The following is a 24,497-nucleotide window of genomic DNA, read 5'->3' on the forward strand; positions in this document are numbered from 1 at the left end:
TAATTGTCATTTATTTATATATTTTTTTTTTAATGTTTAGGTTCCCGCAGACGTGGTGGTCCAAACAGCAAACCTATAAAAGCTCCAGTCACGAAAAAAAAGAAAGTAGTTAAGCAATCCAATGCAAGCTCGAGCTCGACAGCCAGTAGTAACCATCCATCCAACAATCCTGTTGGTGCCAGCTTATATGACTTTGTATGATCTGATTTGTAGGCTGTGAGACGCTTTTATCTTCATCGTCATCAGTGTTTGTGCGTGCGTCTGTGTGTGTGTATGCTTGCATGTGTGCGTGTGTGTGTACTATTCAGTCTTACAATACATCGATTCATGACATTTGCTTCAGGGAAGGAGATACTACACCCCTCACCCCCACACTTTGTCATATTCACAACCTCTGACCTGCCATCAGACTCTTACGACGATGACAACAACAACAACAACAACTATGGTGCTGATGTTGCTACTGTTATAAGTGTACCCAGGTCCATGCAAATCTCTTTGGGACGGGGTGGGTGTATGTGTTATGCATGGATGGGTACATATGAATAAACAAATAAAAAGAGAAAATTTATTATTTTCTCTTTCTCCCACCCCCTCTTCACTCTCTCTCTCTCTCTCACCCATCATTTTTAGGACCGTAACAATCATTTTATATTAAAAAAAAAAGAAAGAAAATTGGCCAGAAATTTATAAAAAAACAAAAAACTTTGGCTCAAAAAAAAAAAAAATTAAAAGAAAAAATTAGAAAAAAATTTAAAGAAAGAAAGAAACAACCTCACAGAGAAGGGGAGGAAAAGAAATCAGATTTTCATTGTATTTTTTTTTCTCTTCTTTACCCACTCCATTACTATGCCTGATATTATAAATATATTCATTAGAAACTTTGAGTCATTTAGACTCTTTAAACAAAATAACTTGAACTTTATATTCTAGACATAGAAAAATAAAGCAAAGAAGCTATTTTTCATATCATACCCCAGGTTCTGGACCAGTTGATAGATTTTGACTACATTTCGTCCCAGTTAGTTGATCTTGACTGTGTTTTTGACCAGTTGGACAATCTTGACTGTGTTTTTGACCAGTTGGACAATCTTGACTGTGTTTTTGACCAGTTGGACAATCTTGGCTATGTTTTTGACCAGTTGGACAATCTTGGCTGTGTTTTTGACCAGTTGGACAATCTTGGCTGTGTTTTTGACCAGTTGGGCAATCTTGACTTCTGGACAAGTTAAGCTTAAAGTTATCTTGACAGCGTTCCAGACCAGTTGGATGATCTTGACAGCGTCCCAAACTAGTTGGTGGATCTTGACAGCGTCCCAAACTAGTTAGTGAATCTGGTCTGCATCCCGGACTAGTTGATGGTTCTGGACTGCGTCCCAGACTAGTTGGTGGATCTGGACTGCGGTCCCGGACTAGTTGGTGGATCTGGACTGCGGTCCCGGACTAGTTGGTAGATCTGGACTGCGGTCCTGGGCTAGTTGGTGGATCTGGACTGCGTCTCGGACAAGGTGGTTGACCTGGACTGCATCCCAAGTCAGTTGATTGACCTGGACTACATCTCGGACCAGTTGGTTGACCTGGACTGCGTCCCGAACCAGTTGTTGAATCTTGATAGTGTTCCAAACCATTTTTTTTTTATTATTATAGAATAAGATGTATCAACTGCCATAAAAAAACATAGGTACTCCACTAGTCTTAGAATCTTGGTGCACTTTGATAACAGGCGAATAGTTTTTAGTTTTAATGAGTTATATCTATCTATATGTATTGTGGATGACTATGTTTTTTATATATATATACACACATACTGAAATTATCTGGTGTTTGAGAGTAAAGGAAAAAATATAACTTGTTTACAAAGAAATGGAAATTAATTTTATTGATTTTAATTTTATGATCAAATTATTTTGTGAAATTTAAATTTCAGTTCTTGTCCCCCCCCAAAAAAAAAATAAAGAAATATCTGTATGATGTATGTATCTGTGATGAAATGAAAATATTCTATTCCAAAAATCACCTAAATTGATCGAGTAGTTTTATTTGTATGCAGAAAATAATTTTTAAATGATTAATGAAAATTTGTAGATGACTTAAATCTAGTATGAATTGCTGTTTCTTATTTGTTGAGATTATTTTCAAACTGGCGAGCAAGATAGTTGCCTCATCTCTTACTCATAAAATTTGATTTTCTTGTTTAAAAATTAAACTACTTGATCAATTTATATAATTTTTGGAATATAATATTTTTGTTTCATCATGGGTACATGCATTATACAATTTTTTATTTTTTTTAATTTTTAAATAAGTGGGAATTCTTGAAAAGAACTGGAACTTAAAAAAAAAAGTTAATTTTGATACTTAATGCTAATCGGTTATTAGTAAAAAAGAAATGTGTAATTAATGTGGAAAGAAAACATACAGTGCTTGAAGTTTAATTTAATTAACTGAATTGTTAAAAGGCTTCTTTTTCGATTCAAACTGCTAAACTGTTGAACTAGCAATGCAGTAGTCAGCCTGCTGATGTCCAAACAGCTCAAGATGGCGCTGGATGTACCATGGTCGCTGATCTTTGGATGCTTATCCTTCACTTGAACAGCTAAAGATATGAGAAGACCTGATTCTTATGTAGAAGATCATCAACAGATATCTAAATTTACCTTTCGATGAGGTTTTCATCCCAGCACTGAGTCGTGGTCTCTACAGGACCAATTAAAAGATGTAGCAGAGGTGATTTAATTTTCATAGAAGAAAGGTAGCATTCTCTGTAGAACAGCTTACCAAAGAAAGTAGTAACAATGCCTACTATATCCAGGATTAAAGTGCTTATAAAAACCATTCAGATGAAACATACACATCTTTTGTTTATTTTTTTTATGCAGCTTGTTGCACTTTGCTATTGTTTTGCCAGTAGATTTAATTTATCAAAATGCACCAAGATTGTAAGAATTCTAAGTACTTATCTCTAAAAATTGAACAATTTAAAAATTAATGAAGTACTTTTTTTTTTATGGTGGTGTGATTGTATAAATGTATCTAGGGTAGAGATAACTTTATTTATTATTTATTTTTTTTATTGTCTTTGGATTGTTAATTATGGCAGCCAACTAAAAAATTATATTTACAATATGAAGCAGGGTAAAAAAAAACGAGCTTTTTTCTTTCTTTTTATTTATTTTATTTAATGAAATTTTCTAAAAGTAGATATATTGTATTTAACAGTCTGGTTTGTGTGTGCATGAATATACACACACACACACATGCATATATATATATATATATATATATATATATATATATATATTCACACAATTTTTACAACAAAAAAAAAAACGAACAGAATACTCAGTTACCGGAATAAGAGTATAAAATATTTATTAATGGTGGAAAGTAGAAAATGGACTTTGTTTCTTTTTGGCAACCATGTAACACTTGTTTTCCTTATATTGTACTTTAATCTTCACATTTTACGAGTAATATTTCTGACAATGGGGGAAGAATTTGTTTTCTCAGTTGGAATTTATCTATATAACATTTGTCATTGGCTAGTTTTTGATCTTGAAGTAATATTTTTTTTTAAGCTTCTTATATCAAATGGCCTCTTTTTTTTTTTTTAAGTGATTTCTATAAAAAATAGAAATTAAAATATTTATATGTTGCATACAGTCATAATGGTTTCCTTACCAAAAAGAGGGCAATTCATCAGTGTCTGTCCAGGTGATTTGGGTGTTACAAACTTATTTCCACCTAGTAGAAAAATTGGTCTTTGCTCCGAATTTTTGCTCTAGGTGGAAATGAGTTTATAATTGAACACACATGAACTGCCTTCTTTTTTGGCAAAGAAACCACTGGTATGATTGTATCCAATATTTATAAATAATCGAAATCATCAGAGTACTCAACATATGTAACATCATAAATATTATTACAAATAACACCTTAATTTGTTCAGCCATCAATGCCTGCGGTTATACAGGAACAATGGAAATCCAGCCTGTTATGCTAAAATAATACCAAGTGTAACCATTTAATGACCATCAGCTTTAGTCCTATGGGCTGAATTTACAGTATTTCCATAAAACCGCAGATTAAATTAATGTATATAGTGTTATTTGTTATCTGACAGGTGTAAACAAAAAATGGAAAAGTGAACAAAATATAAAGGAAAAAATTACAACCCTAACATCATTAGTTGACTCATCTGAGATCTACATACAAATGATGGGTGTTCTGTAAACGAAAAACGATCCATAAATGTACCAAAGCTTTTGCTTTTAAAAGATGATCGGTTAGATAAATAAAATTTTAGTCACTGGGAGGTAGCATAATTTTTTTTCTCTATACAGGGTAAGCCAATGTTGTAAACCTTCCTACCTGTTGAAGTGGCACGCTTGCGGAGGAAACCTCATAAAAGATTCCAAAGATTCAGATACAAATCTTTATACTCTTAAAAGAAAATCAGATCAAGTTAAATTACTATATATTTCAGCATATAAGGCGATCGTCAGATAAGGCAAGATACAAAATCGGAGCAAATTTAATAAATTTATTATATATATATGTATATTGGTTGTATAAGACAACTGCTAAATCATGAAACCATGTTCCTTAGCCTAGGTTAGAGATAGCAACATCCAGTATCTTATGAAATATTGGTTTTTAAAGATGATTTTTTAACTTAAAGGGTCATCTTATATGCCGAAATATATGGTATATTTGCTTTAGTTGCTGAATATCATGGAGATAAGTAGCTAGGATCCTTTTTTTGAGGCTGGATGGCTGACCCTAGTTGGCTTTTATCATAAGACTGCCACTTCAACAGGTACGAAGGCTTACAACATTGTCCATCTACTTTTGGCTTACCCTGTGTATATATACATAAATGACAAAAGACTATATTCTAAATTCAAAGTGTTGACCATCTTACCATTTATTTCTTTATGTACGTTAAAATGCACAATTCTTGACAGCATCTGTTTTGTAGCGCAGAATCATTCATGTAATTATGTCAATCTTTTTTTTTTTTTTAATTTATCACCAGAAGAAAAAGAATTTTAAAAGAAAATAAAGGAATATCGGCATGATTACAAAATTTGAAAATTGGAAGAAAAGTTGCAATTATTTTCCAATTTTCTTTTTCTTCTGATTTAATGGCGGAATAAATTACAAAATTGACATAATGATTACAGGAATGATTTTGCGCTACAAAACATCTGCTGTCAAGAATTGTGCATTTTAACATACATAAAGAAATAAATGGTAAGATAGTCAACATCTTGAAATTTGGAATATAGTCTTTTGTCATTTATTTGTTATATGTGCTGTAGTTACATTGAGCTTCATAAATTAAGACTGATATAGATAAAAGGTCAAATATAATTGAATAAACATACTTCCCCTCCACATATATATATATATATATATATATATATATATATATATATATGTGGATATATATATTAGTGTGTGCGCATAAAACCTAGGAACTTTCTTTTAAATACAATATGTCTGCTTTCAAAACATAATTAAATAAAAAAAAAAACTGTGTCGGATATTTATTAATCCAGTATGTCTATTTGTTGAACAGTGTGAGAAACTCGTGAATGAAAAAGCCAGCAGATTTTTATTTATTTTTTTTTTTGTTTATTTATTTTATTTTTTACATCCTGCTCTTTTTTTTTTTTTTTTTTTTTTTTACTAAAATTGGAACAGGTTTTTATAATTGTCTTTGTATATTTGTGTTGTAGAATCTGTGGGAACAAATGATAGACAAAAGAAAAAAAATAGAAAAAAAAATTTTTTTTTTTTTTAAACAAAAAAAAATTACGAAAAAGATCAGCAACAGTATTATTTAATAAAACGATTCACATATTTACCAAGTGTTAAGATGCGGTCAACACAAAGCGGTGATTTTCCTTTTTTTAAATTAACTTTTTTTTGTTTGTTAAGGTGTGTGAATAAATATACTACAACTTCCCATATGTAGCATATAAGAAAGACACAAAATTTGCTAATGGATACACTCACAATATTCTAGAAAGTAATTTGGGGTCAATTTTTTTCTTTATCACTTTAGATTATTTCCTAATTTCTTTTGAAATGAGTTATATTAAACCACTCATATATATATATTATTCATCTATACCTATGGACACTAGTTTTTCATACTTGCGCAATCATCAGTGTAGGGTAATAATTCCTGCCGGTCATGAGATTCAAACCCAGCCACGAAGCCACCTTTTGCTCCATTTGCTGAGCCTCTACCTCAGGGTCACTAAACAATTGCCATGGAAATATATAACTTTCTCGTAGTGTGTGTGTGTATATGTGTGTGTGTGTGTATATATATATATATATATTACTAGAAGGCCACCTGGCATTGCCCGGTTGTAAAATACGCTTAAATATGATATTTTAATTCATGCAGATTACGTATTTATTATTATAGAGACAATTCTCTTGCGATTATTATATTGAACCTAATATATAGTAGTGAAATCAAAACTAAAAAAAAATATATGTATATGACTTGATTACCATCAGATAGAATCAAAATCAAAAACTACAACTCTCTCTCCTTATTCCTTAGCCTTTGAGCCATGCTCACACACACACACACACACACACACTTCACCTGTCATCCCTTTTTTTAAAAGATTGAATTGCTCAATTGTCGAAGACAAGATTCAAGCAAGGGCAGAAAGTTCACAGAATTCATAATTATATACAAAGTGAAATTATTTAAACATCAGGAAAACCCAGTGTGGATAAATCTACATTTTGACGATGATAATCACCTTCTCAGTGGTTCAAGATGATTAATGTCATTGAAATGTTAATTGACTGACATGGCGTTTTTCTGATATTTATATAATTTCACTTGTAATAGGTCTACATAATTGAGCATTTTTTTAAGAATATTGTTTTTTTAGTTCAATACATTTAAATCTTTAACATATATATATATATATATATATATATATATATATGGTGATCAGCAATTAATATTTCAATACGGGTACATGGATGTAAATAAAGAAATCATAGGATCACAACTTAGTTCATGCTTTTAAGGCAACTGATGATCCATACAAGTGTGAAACCATTAGTAATGACTTGTTAAAAACATGTAATTTATTCATGTACTAATATATAAGCATTAGTTATCATTCCAAAACCAAAAAATGTATTTAATTCACACTCATAAGTTTTTATGTATTTTTTTTTACGTAGTATGTTTTACTCATGGTTTTGTTGAATAGCAGAAGACTACTAAACAACTACTCAGAAACATGTATGTTCCTCAAAAAACTGGAAAGTATTTTTTTATGTGGAATGAAAAAAGATTTGGAGAGAAAAAAAAAGGAAAAAAAATTAAACTAATTAAAAAAAAAATCATGTTGAAAATTCTTCCCAGATCCAACTTGCTCTTTCCAGTAACTTTTGATGGCTTTTTGTTCTTTTAACGTGTCTCTTTCAAATTAGATTTGCTTTGCAACATTAACCATTGTGGCACAAAGTGATTTTCTTCATAAAACTATCATTTAGATTGGTTTCAATATGCCATTACTTGCAAGGGCATAGCCAGCTATGTTTTTCATGCTTTTTGAACCTTCCACCCCTCGGAGAAGTCGACCAAATTTTTTTCTCACTCTAATTTAGAGCACCAGTAGGGCAGCCAGAGGTAGGCAGGCAGGCAAGCAGGCATTTGCCTTGTCATAAATAATTTGCCTGCAAGAAATGCAAAAACCTAACATTATCTCCCTTGATTGATGGGGCATATACATGCGACTGGGAATTGCTTGTGAATTTCGTACACCTAGGAGGAAACCACATTTCATTTTTTTTTTTTTTTTTTAAAAGGCAAAGTCTAGGAAGGTGAACTGCATAGGACCAAAACCATACCTTAGCCAACAGGGAAAAAGTTATCTCAAGAATAGCCTAGACTCTAATGGGTTTGGTGCAAAGGAGAAAAACCTGCCTGGACTCTTCCCTAGCTAACAAATGAGTGTGAATGTTTTAAAGTTTGCTGCACTCAATGACTGTGTTGTTGTTTGCAACGAGAGACATCTACCTAATGACACAGCTCTATGTGCACCACTTCCTGTAAATGTGTTTTACTCTTCTCCGCTATGAACTTCCTGAATGTTATACGCAAGCATACCCCCCCCCCCCCCCGTCACATCAATATTATCACATTCTGCTGTCAAAACATCTGTTTTTTGATGATTGTTACAAGAACTACATCCACCCATAAAGGATACTAGGATTTTTTTGTTTTTATGACTGTCGAATGTTTTTATTCTTTTTTTAGAACTGCCGCATGTGGAACACTGTTCCATTGGCCTGCTTCCTGGCTAATTACAATATGGTAGCCTTCAAGTTCAATGTAAACAAGTTTTTGTTGTGCTGTCCCCTTAATCCAAATTCAACCCAATCTACACTCTTAGCGATTATTAACCTACTACCTTACATTCATTAACCCTTATCCTCGAGTTTCCTTCGGGCCTTGATAAGTGGTGACTCCCTTGTAAAAAAATAAATGATGATCTGATCATCCTGGAGGGATAACAGATGACATGTGCTGAATTGTGAAACAAGGGTTGCACAATCCTGAACCTCTCCTGAGTTGGTACTGCTTGATTCCAGTGGCAAGGAGTAAGTCCAAGATGACTGGAAACAATGCTGAGACGAGCGGAAAGCACATATAACAACTTGTATTCCCAAACAGGCATCCATTTTTAGTACTGACCAGGTTCAATGATGTATAACTTCATTGATCTGTTGGTTACCGGGGTGTCAACATGATTATGCCTACATACATTCATAAGGTTATCTTGGAAAGTCATTACTGTTTTGCATGTATAACTTTAACCTCCAAAATAATAAGCTCAGCTGATTTTTTTTTTTTTTTTATGGTAGTATAGTTTTCCAAAGCACTAATAAAATAACTGGCTTGAGTTTATATCTTTTAAGGATTAAAAAAAAAAAAAAAATTTGTGCAAGTTTATATGTGAAGATTTTTGGAGGCAGACAATTTGTTTTCTCTTAACTGTTATAAAAAATATTAAAATCTTATCAAAAATTCCTTGCAAGCGGTGAGTGATTGTCCTGATGGATGCTGTAATGGATTATGTTGTCGGCTGTACCGAGTTCGAATCCTATTGTTCATTACTCTATTGATACTGTTAGGAAAGGTATGGACCCCTAATTCCCTTCTGCAGTTATAGAGCATTAATTTATATTCAAATACTCATGTATTGTTTGTGCCATTAAATACTCTCCCCAGTTGAATCGCTGTAAAAAAAAAAAAAAAGACAACTCAATTGGATCAAAATCTTTTTTCAGACTTACAAGCTAATCTTTTCAGCGACCATATTGATCTTAATTTTTGTTGTAATAATCTTATCTATATAGTTTGCTCTGAATTAAATGCTGACAAAAGGTCAGAGTATTAAAGCATTACCTACTTTTTCTTCTCTTGATCCTTTAAAAATAAAAAACAAATTAAAAAAAAGAACTTGAATTCCCTTTAATGACTGAACAATATTTTTAGAATTAAATGTAACTTTCAAAATACTGTTTAAAAAAAAAAAATAAGATACAAACAACATAAAAGTAAACACTCTCAGGCATCTTAACTTTCGGACTGTGATCAAAGTGTAGTATTTGTTCTTTCACAATTGATGATGAAGGCAATTTTTATTTTTGTCTGAATCTAGACTGACATTTATGGGGCGGGGGCTGAATTTTCTCCACATTGAAACCCAATCTTGTGTTTAACTTTGCTCTCATGGGGAAGCAAATGAATAGGAAAATCTTACAATATAAAAGTAGAGCAAAATAATTTAATATATTTGGTTCTTGTCCAGAATTTCCCCTATATTAAATAAACAAAAATAAAGCAAAACTTGATGTATGTATCTGTGATGAAATGAAAATATCATGTTCAAAAAATTACATGACTTGATCAAGTAGTTTTATTTTTATATTGAAAATCATTTTTAAACAATGCGATTAATAGGCATAAATCTTGCAAGTTTGAATTAAGTTATCTCCCTTTGTTGTTTTTTTGTTTTTTTTTGTGTGTGTGTTATTTTTTTTTTAAAGATTGTGGACAAGATAACCGCTCTTTGGTTACTCATAAAATATAATTTTCTTATTGATCCCCTGACAAAGGAGGGATTGGACCTAGCAATTCACTCCCATTCGTCTGTTCACACTTTTCTCAATAACTACGCCTTGGAATTTTTTTTTTATATATAGATTTTGCACAAACATTAGTCATGTGAAAGTAAACTTTTGCCAGAACGGATTTTTCAGGATAACTCTAATTACCCCCCCCCCCCCCCCCGAGGCCATTACAGGAGTAAAATTGCCCCAAATCGTTCGTTTGTTCAAACTTTTCTCAATAACAACGCCTTGAATTTAAAAAAAAAAAATTTACACAAAGATTAGTCATGGTGAAAGTATACTTTTCATTCATGGACGGGGACCCTGCATGCTCGGCTTGTTTAAAAATAAAAGTATTTGATGAATTTATGATTTTTGGAATATGATATTTTTGTTTCACGGATATGTACATATAAATTTTTGTTTTCGAATGTAGAGAATTTTGGACAAGCCTCGTATATTCATATGCAGAGAAAGGATAAGGTTAAACATTACAATGAATATCTTGACTCTGCTAAAACAAATGCTATTTGGAAGTTTGCAATTTAAAAATATTCTTAAAGTTCAGGTAACATTTTAATTTAATTAAAAAAAAACATTTACTCTTAGTTAATATATATATGTATAACAAAAGTAGTTTATTTATAAGCATTTGTTAATATGCTTACATAAATAACACATCAGTTACATGATTCTTTTTTTTTTTTTTTTTTTTTTTTTTTAATGTTGATTGATACAAGTTTTGCTCAAACTATTATTAACCAATAAAAGTATAGTGCCCATAAAGCCTGTGTGGTTTAAAAAAAAAAAAAAATTTATTTGAATTTGCGATATGTTTAAAAAAATGCAAATAAAATACATTTTTTTTTTCTTTTTTTTTTTTTTTTTTTAAAATGCATACAGATTTTACGGACACACTGTAAATAATAATTTCTTCGCTCAGGTTAGTTAATAACTTGTAATTTTAATTTTCTAAATCTAAGCGTATCACAAGGGAAATAATTATGAATTATAGTTCTCTCCCTTTTCCACTTATATTTCTAATATTTAACTTAGAATGTAATAGACACTTTGTACCATTTTTAATTTAGCCATAAAATGAAATCAATCTTGTTTTAAAAGGGATAGAAAATGTTTTCTGCAATTGGCTAAAATACATTTTTACCGGTAAAATCTAAAAATAGGTTGCTTTTGCAGCCCTTTCTGTGCTAAAATTAAACAACAAAGAAAAATAAATGTTAAATAGTAGCTAACAAATAACTTTGAACCTTATTGTCATTGTTTATCTTCATTATTATTTATCAGAGTACAAATAATCTATAGATCAGAAATGGCTTTCAAAACCGGTTCTTGCCAAAGCTTGCCTTGAACAATGATGATTGTCTCATCTAATTTTTTGGTAAAAATTAGTCATGAAAGCCACCTCAAGATTTGCAGATGACTTGAACAACAATGTCATGGTACGCTCCACTCTCTTTTTTGTAGAGTCAGTTCTGTTTGACATTTTCTTTCCTGTCTCCTTGCTTTGGCACTAGGTCTTTTCAGTGCCTTGAAATATGTGCCCTCATTTATAGCATCTCTTCATTTTTTTTTTTTCTGTTTGCCCCTACAACTCATAAGCAGTCCAGGCCCTTCCACCTCCACATCTTTGAGAGTCTTTTTCAACTGGTCATTGTATCTGCATTCTGCCTCCTTAGAGACATTTGCCACTTGCTAGCTCATGGTAAAAGGTTAGTCTAGTCAGTGTCGATGTGCTGCCCATGGGCATGTCTCATCTTGGATGATGTTGAATGAATCAGCTTTGAATGCGCTACACTTTTATAAATGTTATAAAGATATCTAAATATCAAATACAGCAGACATAGTATGCTTATTTGTTGTATTTGTTATGTCACCAGGCACTTCTGGCGTTGCCCAGGAACAAATGAAGACAAGATCACAAAAAGAGTCTCAAATCTGATAGGTCCCACACTATCAACTAAGCTCCAACCTCTGTCCTATTGCCGCAGTGGTGCATCCTTGTGTCTGTTTTGCAAATACTTTGATGGAACGTGTTTTGATGAACTACCAGCAGTTGTGTTCGCTTAGCATATATACTCCAAATTAACTCAACAACTATCAAAATCCCACCTCTTCACTGTTGAAGTCCCGAGATGCTGGAATGTCTTCTACTCTAATAGTTTTTTCTCTTGGACTGCTAAACTTTGGAAGTCCCCCACCCCCTGTTTCCTGCAGCCCTGACTGTACTAACCTGCAGAAGTTTAAATGTAATGTGAACAGAAATCTCACTGCTTAACTCTTCACAATCCTCTCTTAGACACAAGCTGAAATAATACATTGATATGCTCCAAATTGCAATATGCTTTGCTTGGAGTGAAAAGGAATAAAGAAAAAACAAACCTTTGTCACTTCTTCCTGTTCAGAGTCCTGAATTCCATATAATCATTTTTATTCTTTTTTTAATTTCCATAATTTTCAACTTACAAACCAATTAGATATCTGGCACAAACTCATATTCTCACAATATTATCGTAAACCACTTAATAACAAAATAAATCCCACCTTTGGATTCCTCATGAAATTGAAAAAGTTGTTTTTGATCTTGATGTAGGACTGTGTGCTTAATTGACACCGTGACAGATACCACATTTTGAAAGATATAGAAAAGTGTAAAATTTACAGTTGAAAAGAAACCTTAATCTGTAGTTATTTCCCTTGGTCATGGCTCAACAACAAATACAAACTTCTAAACTGACATTTTGATGCTGAGTAACAAAGTGCAGCATCTGAAGAACAGATGCTGCACTTCAATTTCCTGTTCTCTGTCAGTGGATGAGAAATTCTTCACGACTGAGACAATTTTTATTTTTGTTCCTTTTCTCCACGTTAAAAAACGACCCTGGTGTCTAACTCTGTCTCGTGGGGAGGCATTGTAAATAGGAACAATTGAATAACGAATATAGAGAAGAAATATAGGTATAACAATATTTCTTCTTTATATTCTTTGCCTATCTGTTTCACTTTAACCCTGAAACTACTGGAACGATCTGGCTGAAATTTTGTATGGACATTTCTTATGATACGGTGCAACAGAGTATTATGATATATAAGATACAGTTAGGGATCAATGGGGATTCATAGGGATTAGTATTTAATGCAAAAATCAGCACAACTTTAACCGTATTTAACCATTAATTTGGCATAAAGCATTCATTTTAAGTCAAGACTATAACTTTTGACCGTTTTTAATGGGATGAAAAGTCTAGTAAACTTTATAATTAACAAAATGAAATCAAAATATTTAAATTTCGATTAATAAATGAATTTTAATTTCATATTCACTATCATTCTGTATGCATTCTCCCTTAGAAAAAGTATATCAGCAGTCCTATTAAAACAAAATACTTTTTTAATACCAGATGTTTTGAATGGATAAATATTAAATTAATGGATGTATCAGTTCAACATTTAATGGGTTTAAATTATTAACAAAGATATAGCTTTTCATAACACACACATTACATATGTATTAAAAAATTGATATTAAAAAAAATGTTCATATATTTTTGTATTTTATTTCTTACCCGTTGTCATATAGGAATACAAAATGTTTTTTTTTTTTTTTTTTTTTTAAACAGAATTTTCTCCATTACCTACAACATTAAAAAAAATTGCTACAATCCAGAAGTATTTCTCCTTGACTGACCGGAGATAGGAAAGATAAAGTGTAGTATCAGAACAGATACTACACTTTGCTTCTAGCTAAAAGTCACAGACTTCTGATATTCTACTATGGAAGTTCATAATAGTGTCAAATGTAATTTTATACTTTTTTTTTTTTTTTTTTCAACTTGAAAATGTTTTTTATGTTTATATATATTAGTTTGATTTTATTTTTAAATTACAAAAATGCTGATCTAAACTTTGATATTTCAATATCTTCTCTGTTTTTAGCCGATGTGAGGAGGTTTAGTCAACAGTTTTTGCTAGAACTGTTTTTTTTTCCCTCCTCCCAGCTAACACCTCTACCTCTGATTTTTATAATAGCATGATTCCGTGTCGATGCATGCTTTTTTTTTTTTTTTTTTTTTTTTTTTTTTAACAAAAGCAGCAGATTTAGGTAATGTGAGTAGAATTGTTGTATCAAGGGTGATCACGTTTCTATATTCTGATGCATCTTAACTAGCGGCAAATATGAGAATTGATTGTCGAACAAACAAAAAATCTTAATGGCACTTCAGTGATTGTAAAACTGCTGGATTCTTTAAAATCATACCTCCATGAAAAAAAAAAAAGGGGCCATATTTTTTTTTTTTTTTTTCAATTTAAATCGCCCAATTTTGGAGGTGGATACTCGAAAAGCAATAAACTAGGGATGGGTAATAAAAGTGCAAGTTACATTTGTTTTAGTTTTTTTTAACAAAAAAAAAAAATTATTAAAAGGTAACTCTTAGTAGCAAATGTAAAATATCTTAAGAGCTTTAAATATGTTCTTTAATTCCCACCTTCAGCTTGTTAGGTTGTTATCGCTTCCTAAAGGGAGTCGCTGAGTTTTGCCTATGGATATAAGATGTATATCGTCTTTGAAATGTAAGAGAGAAAAAGTAATTTATTTGATTTTTTTTTTTTTTTTTTTTTTTTTTTTTTTTTTTTTAGCGCTTGTGCAGAATTCTAGAATTCACCTTACCCCATTAAAAAACAAAAATAAAGAAAAATCAGTGACAGAAAGAAAATATATTCCAAGAGTCACATAAAAAATTCTTTTATTTGTATATAAAGAAAATCATTTTTAAGTGAATTTGAGTTTTTCTAATGTCCCTCTATTCTTCTGGTCTCCATGTTAAGAATGACTTTCTAAAATCTTGATTTGGAGTTATCTCCCTTGTTCTCTGAAACCGTTTTCAAAATGATGTCATCATGAGATTGTTGCTCATAGTTCAGCCATAAAATTCGATTTTATTATTTAAAAATAAAACTCTGTAATTTTTGGTGTGCAATATTTTCTTTCTGTCAAGCACATGTGCATCCAAATTTTTATTATTATTGTTTTTTTATGGGATGAGGGAATTTTTTATTATTGTTTTTTATGGGATGAGGGAATTTTTTATTATTGTTTTTTATGGGATGAGGGAATTTATTATTGTTTTTTATGGGATAGAGGGATTTTTTTTATTATTGTTTTTTATGGGATAGAGGGATTTTTTTTATTATTGTTTTTTATGGGATAGAGGGAATTTTTTTATTATTGTTTTTTATGGGATAGAGGGAATTTTTTTATTATTGTTTTTTATGGGATAGAGGGAATTTTTTTATTATTGTTTTTTATGGGATAGAGGGAATTTTTTTATTATTGTTTTTTATGGGATAGAGGGAATTTTTTTATTATTGTTTTTTATGAGATAGAGGGAATTTTTTTATTATTGTTTTTTATGGGATAGAGGGATTTTTTTTATTATTGTTTTTTATGGGATAGAGGGAAATTTTTTATTATTGTTTTTTATGGGATAGAGGGAATTTTTTTATGGGATAGAGGGAATTCTGGACAAGCTCCTTTTTCCTTTATTTTAACATCCAGTCATTTTAATAAATACTAAAAATTTTAATTTTTTTTTTTTTTTTTTTTTAAAATTAAAAAACAAAACCTAATTACTTTCATTTTCAATGCCCATCCCTAAAATCGACTCTTAGAATCTCTGTGCATTTTGATAACAAAGAAATATTGTTGCAATACATCAATAATCAACATATTTAAAAAAAAAAAAAAAAAAAAAAATTTAAATCATTGTATATAAATCAATCATACACTTGAATTAAGGCCAGAGAGCAAATCAGCCGAAATGTAATATAAATATCAGTGTTTATGAGTACAATAGTCGAAAGCACACATTTAAGTAACAAACGAGTATTTCTTTTCTTTTTTTTTAATAATGTTACTGCTACTAAATAAAATAATGATCATATCGTATGAATCCGAAGATTCTATTGTTGGCATTGGTTTCTCTGATATTTTTCTAGTCAGAATTCTTTCTAGAAAGACATTGGGTACTTACGGGAGAGACCATATAAAAGTTACCAACATCTTAAGTGAAAGTGACTTTTGTAGAACAAACTGGATTCGAACTTTGAACATCCAAGTCTTCGGTCTGTGTTGTTAACCACTTGACTACCCCCGCCCCTTCCATTGAATAAACAAATGAATCAATCGTCCGTATAGTCGAGGATTATCCAAGGGTTCTCTTTACATTAACTACTCTTTTCCCTGGATTGCTCCACTTATTCTGGGTCCTCACCTTATAATGCTAATATTTAGCAAGGAAACATTGTACCTCTTATATTTACATATATTTATTTATACAGACATATAATAGGCTTTGCTACACTGGCATGACAAATGTTTCAATCTGTAGTTGTTAATAATTAAGATCTTGTCAAGCATAAAGTTTGTCTTTTCATTGAGGTGTTAATTTTTTCCTTTCTTTTTCTTTTAATATAAACACCTAAATGAAAAGACAGACTTTTCCCCTGATGTGACTTCTTCATATCTACGCATTGAAACATTGTCATGCCAGTGTAATGAATCCTGTTACATGTCCGTATCAATAGATATTTATATAAATAGCTCTATTTACTATTCAGTGCCATTTTATAAACCCGGTGGAAATTCTCTGGATTTTTATCCTATGAATACATACTTAACCTGAACTGCTATATATATATATATATATATATATATATATAATATGATTCAGCCAAGGATGGAAACTAGACCATGTGCAAACACTTTATCCATTATTCTATTACTACAATATGATATTACAGATTTCTCTGAATAAGAAGAATGGGTGACTCGAACTCCACAGTAAATGGTATCGGATAAAAAAATTTGCATTGATATAAAAATGTGCAAGTTTTGTACATATTTTTATTTTTAAAAATTTTTTACGAAAGTAATATTTTATTATTTTTTGCATAAAATAATAATTAAAATCTTATTGTTTCACTGTTTTGAACATGTTTTTAATACCATAAGAAAAATATTACTCTATGAAATACTAGCAAACTGCTCTGTACTGTTCGGTCATAAAATATGCATAAATATTTTAACTAAATTATTTATTATAGACAGAAATACCGTAGGTATTGAACATAACATAAAATTCCTTTAAAAAAAAAAAAAAAAAATGAAGTTAAAAGAAAGAAACTGAGACATGTTCATGCAACAGTTCACTTCTTGTAAGTAAAAAAAAAAAAAATACTCGAGCTGAGATCAAAACCTAAAGACAGTGAGTCAAGTACGATAACCATTAGGTCAGCTTGACAGTCTTTAAAAAATGTTTTCAAACCTACTTATTCTTAACATAAGTAATCTGTCGTGTGAATAATTCACGCATGTGCATTCCTGAAACAGTTGACAAACAGATAAAAATCCAATGACCCCTCCCCACGTTCCAATTTTTCAATTTTGACCCCTTTAGCAGCCCCTTTTTCGGATGGAAACCAATTAAGTTTTCCACATGTTTGAATATACTATATACCAAATTCTAAGTCTATAGATAAAAAATTCGTTGAGTATATAGATTGTAGTGTCCTGACACACATTCTCACTTTTATAGGCATATAAATTTATTGATAGAAAAGAGGCTTGAAGTGTAGTATCTGTTCCGGCAGATGCTGCAAGGAAAGACCATGGCCCTTGTGGCAATCTTCTGGTCCATGTAGGGGCAACCTTACTTGGGCCAGCTGGCAAATCACTATCCAGCTCCCATTTCCCACCTCTCAGGAGCTGATCCCCTTTTCCCTTCCCCCTCCCCTTCACTCCTCACATAAAAAATCGGCCTTGTGCCTAATTTGCTCAGTGAGGGAGCAAATAAATACCTTGCCTTTTTTCTGTTGTTCTTGGCCTTCGGGCCGGGATCAAAGTGTAGTATCTGTTCTGCAGATGCTGCACTTAAGATAATTTGTACTAGTCAATGGAGGGGAAACCCTTTATACTGGGACAATTATTATTTTTGGTAACCAGAGTGCCCCCTTTTTGCCTACTTTTAGGGGAGCTGGTTTTTACCCCACATTAAAAACGGATGTGCCTAATTTGCTTTGGTGGGGAAGCAAATAAAACAATAAATTTATTGATTTTTTTTATATATTTATTATTAAAAGAAAGCTCTTACAAACATAGTACACACAGATTTCAAGTAAAATATTTAAAAAAAATAAAAATATGTACAAAACTTCTACATTTGCTTTTACACCAATTTAATTATTTTTGACTAAAACAGGAAGTCTGGTTTAGTAAGTGGCACATTTTTATATTGATGCAAATTTTTTATCTGATATCGTTTGCTGGGGACTTTGAGTCGCTTGTTCTAATTCACCCAGATGTTGGCATCTTGCCTGTTTTTTATACTGCTGTAGTTTAATGCTGAGTCATGCAAGATGCATCTGTAATAATTTTATTTTATTTTTGTGATATTTGAGAAGAGAAATAATAATAATAATAAATGAATTAAAATAAGTGATACTTTGACATTTTAATTGCTGATTATCATATTTATCAAATAAAAAGTGGAAATAATTAGGTATTTTACACTCCTTGGTAAATACACTAAATAAAATTCAAATTTTATCATGGTGATTAAAAATTGATAACCAAAATTCGCCCATGCATGGAGTATTTTTGTCACATCTGGGCTGGTCCAAGCTCCGACCTCTGTCACATTCCTGTATCTGCTTTACAAGTACTTTAATGGAATGTGCTCAAACTTTGGAATTCTCTCCCAGTTTCCTGCAGCCCTGACTGTGTACTAACCTGCGGAGGTTTAAATGTAATGTGTCCAACTCTCCATAGTTCCTGTTAAACACTATCCCAAATAGCAGTGGCAATATGCCTTGTTTGGAGTGAAAATGAGTTTGAAAAAAAAAAAAAATGCTATGAAAAATAATTCACTTATTTTATTGTGATTTTAAAATATTCAATTTTCAGGTTTTTTAATAAATTACTGAATTTGAAATTAAGAGTCAATCATTAACCCTTAGCGACAGAAAATAGAATCTTTGATTTTCATCTCATTAGTGTACATTAATCATGTCTGATTTGGATTCTGTGTCCTTAAGTGTGTGTGTGTGGGGGGGGGGTGCAGTCATTCTTTGTGTAGGGCTAGCTTTTTCTGCCATGACTGGTGGAGCTTATCCTTGCCACTGGTGACTTGGTGTCTCCACAAGTTGAGCTGGTCTGTAAATGCGCCCCCCCCCCCGCTTTGAAGGTTCATGCCGACCTCTTTCATATCTCTTTCGCATGAGTTTTTGAATTGTTGGTTCTCAGTTCTTCATAGAGAAAGTCTTTTGGTATCCTGCTCCAATGTATATAGTGAACATGTTCAAGCCAGCGCATTACTGTCCCTGGTAATCAACAAAATGGTTTCTCTTAAATCAACTACTGAATCACTGAAACAATTTGAATGTCCTAAATTATAATAATAAAAAAAATCTATTGGATTTTTTTTCTCATGCAAAATTTGGTTATCGGTTTTTATTCGCCATAACGTATATTTCCTAAAATTAGAATTTTATTTAATCTATTTACAGAGTAGTCTTAGGTGAAGGGTTGCCAGATATTTTAAGAAAAAATAAAAAAGATTAAACTTACTATGGAATAGCAATTTACGATTCAACAAGCCTCTTCTTGATAGTATTATATAGAAAGAGAATCAAAATGGAGCTATTTCATTGGCTGATTGTATATCAGCTGATCTATCAAAGGTTAAAAACATGACAATAAGGAAGGAGAGGAGGCTTATTTTATGAAATGATAGCATGTAATCTAGACCTTTTTCTGATCTATTCCACCTGGCAAAAGGAATATCATATTGGAAAAAAAACCCAAAAAAACTGAGGGAATTCCTAGTGCCAGAATAACATCACAGAAAACTGATCTTGAAGCATGTTTATATGTTACAAATGTAATATATGTAATTTATTTAAAAACAAAAAAACTACTTTTGTTATCAGTATGCACAGAGATTCCAGAAGGTTTATGACTATTGGAATACCAATTCCCAAAATTGGATTATTTAAAACAAAGAAAACAATAAGGTGCTTTAAAAAAAAAAAAAAAATGTCGGTATGATTGTAAGGAGGTACCAACTGCTGCTATTACTACGATGACAACAAGGAAGATTAAGTTAAAAATTTTCCATCCAGCCAGGACTTCCTTACACACATATATTACACACAAACTTTTGGACTCTTCAAAGTTGACTTGGATATTTTTTTCTTCCCATTCCCCACCGAAAAAGAAGAGAAAAAGACAGTTAACAATTTTTTTTTTTTCTTTTGTAAAAAAATTTAAAAAAAATGAATAAAAATAAAAAAAATTGTAAAATTTTTGTGAATTTCTTAGATGGAAATCTTTGCTTTAGACAATTTTATTGAACTGAGAAGTAAAGATGAAACTATTTGTTTATATAAAAAAAAGAAAAGAAAAAGTCTTCTGTTGTTTCTGAATTTTTGAGATGAGGAATTTGTTTTACTTGGATTCTTCGGACTACTGTTCTCATGTTGAGTGTTATTTTCACAACGCTTTGGTTGATGTAACCTCTGACCTTCTTCAAGTGTAGCTTGTCAAACTTGGAAATCTTTTTCTCAGACTCGAAGTCTACAGGAAATTTCAAACAGAATCCTCTATTTAATCCATGCGGGAAGCATGCTCTCATTCCATCAGCCATGCCTGGGTAGAAGTCCTAAGTCATTCACATTTGTATTTTGTGTGTTGACCGTGCTCAGGATTGAACCTCCAATCTCTAGAAGAGTGTAACTTTACAACTGATTTTTTACAAAGTACTTTATCTATCCCACGGGCTCATGGCTCACAGAACGAGAGCATGCTAACCCCGTGGATTAAATAGAGGGTTCTGTTCAAAATTCTGTGCAGACTCCAGAGTTTGACAAGATACATCTGAAGAAGGTCAGAGGTTACATTGAGCAAAGCATGAAAATAATACTGAAGATGAGAACAGTAGTCTGAATAATACAGTCTTTTGCTTTTTTTAATTTTTTGCTTTTTTTTTTTATGTTCTGTTGGTGTTCCCATTGAAGGTTGGTTGAATGAAGCTCATGAAATGATTGTCTCGTCTGTTTTGTTTCTTGTAAATATCTAAAATCAATCCGTCTAACATTTGTTGATATTTTAAAAATCTGAGTCCTGGAATACGAAAATTGTAAAAATTCCATGCTTTTACTATAAGCCATTATTGAGATACAATCATGCTGCCATATGGAAACTGTTAACCTGTCACCTGTGATTATTATATCCCATTTACGTTAGAAGTTGATGTACAGGTTGTATACCCACCTTGCCCCCCCCCCCAAAAAAAAATGGCATTTTAAAATCAATTATCTTGTAAACTATGAAGTTTAGGTTAGGCATCTCCAAGATTTTCAAACAGAGAAGATGGGGGTGAGCATATTGGTGATTTTTATAGCTTAGCGGGCCAAAAAAAGAAAAAAAAAAACTGGATGTGTTTTATCCCGTTTTTCCCATTAGCTATGCTTTTTAGTAAAACTGGTCCTTCAAAACCTTATCCATTTTTAATAATTTTTTGAACTAAAAGAAAAAAAAAATCACTATACTATTTTCACACATTTCCATTTAAAAAAAAAAAAAAAAAAAAAAAAAATTCCTGACTATTTTTATATTTTCCATAAGAGCCTTGCAGGTCAGATTAAAAACTTTGGTGGGCTGGATCTGTTCTGTGGGCTGTCGTTTGGAGACTCCTGGTCTAGGTCAATGTCATTCAACAGATTAAATCTTCAACATCATAACTTTATTCTGTGACCAATCTTGTAAGGGTTCAATGCTGCACTCCCTTTAACACAGTACATGCTAAGTTGGTAGTTAAGCCCTTGCCAGATATTATATAAAAGGCAGTTGTCTGTGTGTTTGTATGTCCAGTTAAAACTTCAAAAATACACAACAAACCCCTACAAAATTGGATTTTTTTTTATCAATGTAAACCCAGAAAAATTATATCTGAAATCTAGAAAAAAAATAAAAAAGAGGTCTATCTTTTGGAGTTAGGAAGTGAGTCAGCATTTTCTTAACTTCGGATTTAATTTATTGTTTCTTAACTATTTACAAAGGCGGTAAGAGAAACTTAGTTTTAGTAATGCTCTGGGGGCATCCTTAATTTTATTCGGTGCCTTACGTTTTTTTTTTTCACTCCTTACATAAAAAAGGGATTTCTCTTCTGGGTAGGTGGGTGTGAGAAAATTAACATTATTTAAGATCAACTATTTATATTTTGATGGTCCTGGGCAATGGCGGGTATCCCTTCTAGCATATTATTAGTAACAGGAGAGAATTTGATTGCCTACTAGACAATGTCCTCGAGTGTCGAAGGTCTTTGTGTACGGGGGTTTGCCAGGAAAATCTGGCATGAGAATACCCCTCCTCTCCGCTACAAGTAAACCCTGACTAAATATAAAAGATAATGTAGTAGTCAATGCCTAAATAAGACCCCTTGGTATAGCTACACATTGTTTTATACAAGTAACTAGCGGGGTATCTGGTGTTGCATGGGTGTTTGGAGGTGTGTGTTGAGCACAAAAAAAAAAAAAAGTGTTAGTAGGCAGGCTCAAACCTGGCACGCGAAGGCGGAAAAGAAAGTGAAAGAAAACGTGACATTTTACCGCTACGCTACAAAGCCAAAGGAAGTTAAAAGCTTTCAAATTAAGCGATGTCAATCAAAAAAAGTGAATGAGTTCACGCAGGTGCAGAAATGAATGTTGGCTGAAAGCCAGTTCAGCTTTCTGCCGTTTCATTTATTTGTTTCCCCATGATGTTGGGGAAACCAAGCTCCCCCCAAAAAGGGGAACTTTCAAATGAATAACAGTTGTCTGATATGAAGGGTTTTCCCCACATTGATCAAAGCTAATTGCTTTCCAGACGTCCCAGCATGAAAAGCCGCTGACGGCTTTGCATCGGTGAGTTTCGCTTTATTTATATGGAAAAGACTAACAAACATGTGAAAGGATGGAATAGTGTGGATTTTGTAAAAGTCAATCAAAATAAATGTAGATATGACGTCCTTTCGTAAATCATAGATATTATAATCTAGGGAGTATATAAAAAGTTGTAAAAAATAGTAACCCTCTTGAGATCCCCCCCCTTCCCCCGAAAAAATCTTTTGCTGGATATACAAAAACGCGCGCGCCCCTTTTGCCTTTTATATATATAGATGGTTCCCCGTCTTCAAGTACTGTTGCCTCTAGTAACATCACTAAGCTGGATATGCCACCAGACTAGATTAATTCTTGTCTTGGAATCCGGTAAGACCACTAAAAAGATATGTTCTAACATAGTTAATTGATCAGTTGGGGATGAATTTGAGAGATAAAAGAAAACTTTCATAAAATATTCAAATATCTATGCAGTTCATATAGAGATCAAGTGTTAGCCTCGGGAAGTGGCGGCAGATGGCTTGGATTTTTGGGAACTTCAACTAAAAGAAAATGAAACACAAAAACAGAACATTATTCAGTGTGGAACTGATTTTCTGCTTGAGCTTGTCAATGTGGGCAGAAAGAGGAGGCATACAGACCAGTCTCTTACCGCGTGTGCCCATAAAAATACATCATGCAAGAATAGTTTAGGTCACTGCAGCAGCCATTTTATAAAAAAAACAAAAAAAAAGACTGTCCTCTTCTTCTTGACCACGCCCATCCTTCTCTCGAATGGATTCTTATTCTGGTTAAATTTTCAATTGTTTCCTCAGGATATGCAAGAAATCTTGGTTTACAAACTTTTTCTCCTTACAAACTTCTCAGGACATTTTTGAGTTTTTCATGAATTGGCTTGATCCGTCCTTCTCATGTGGAGTTATATATTTTTTTTATTTTCATGAAATGCACAAAAGTGTTCGACTCAGCTTCAATCTATGGTTCCCCCTCGCCAAACTTTCACAAGAAACACTCGTCTAGCTGAAAACATGATCAATAATTCCCCCCACTCTTTATCTGTGTCTAAACCTAAACGTAGATTCCATGAACAAAGCTTCTTTCTTAGAACTGCACACCTGTGGAATTGTCTTCCGTTTTCCTGCTTTCCAGCTGACTACAATATGGTTGTCTTCAAGTCTAATGTAAACAAGTTCTGGACGAGCCGTTCCACTTGTTAACAAAGTTACCGAATTTCCATTACTATCGATTACTATATTGCCCAATTCCTACTGTAAACTCTTTAACCCTTATCCTTGAGTGGCCTCTTGGCCTTGATAAGTGGTGATGCCTATGTAAAAAAAACAGAAAAAAAAAAAGTTAGACACAAGGACACT

General features: G+C 32.1%; 1 protein-coding gene across 4 annotated transcripts in view; it reads left to right on the plus strand.

Moving 5' to 3' along the window:
• LOC145246652 (ataxin-7-like protein 3) overlaps window positions 1-770 on the plus strand; it is a 103,988-nt gene extending 103,218 nt beyond the window's left edge. For all 4 annotated transcript variants that reach the window (XM_080108357.1, XM_080108359.1, XM_080108356.1 and 1 more), the window contains one exon: window positions 41-770. In XM_080108357.1, the coding sequence (XP_079964483.1) occupies window positions 41-201 (161 nt within the window). In that variant the 3' untranslated portion in view covers window positions 202-770. The remainder of the gene's footprint in view (window positions 1-40) is intronic.
• The last annotated feature ends 23,727 nt before the right edge of the window (window positions 771-24,497 follow it).

Source organism: Euprymna scolopes, chromosome 24 (assembly GCF_053919585.1).
Source record: "Euprymna scolopes isolate OS-2025 chromosome 24, ASM5391958v1, whole genome shotgun sequence".
Classification (NCBI taxonomy): domain Eukaryota; kingdom Metazoa; phylum Mollusca; class Cephalopoda; order Sepiida; family Sepiolidae; genus Euprymna; species Euprymna scolopes.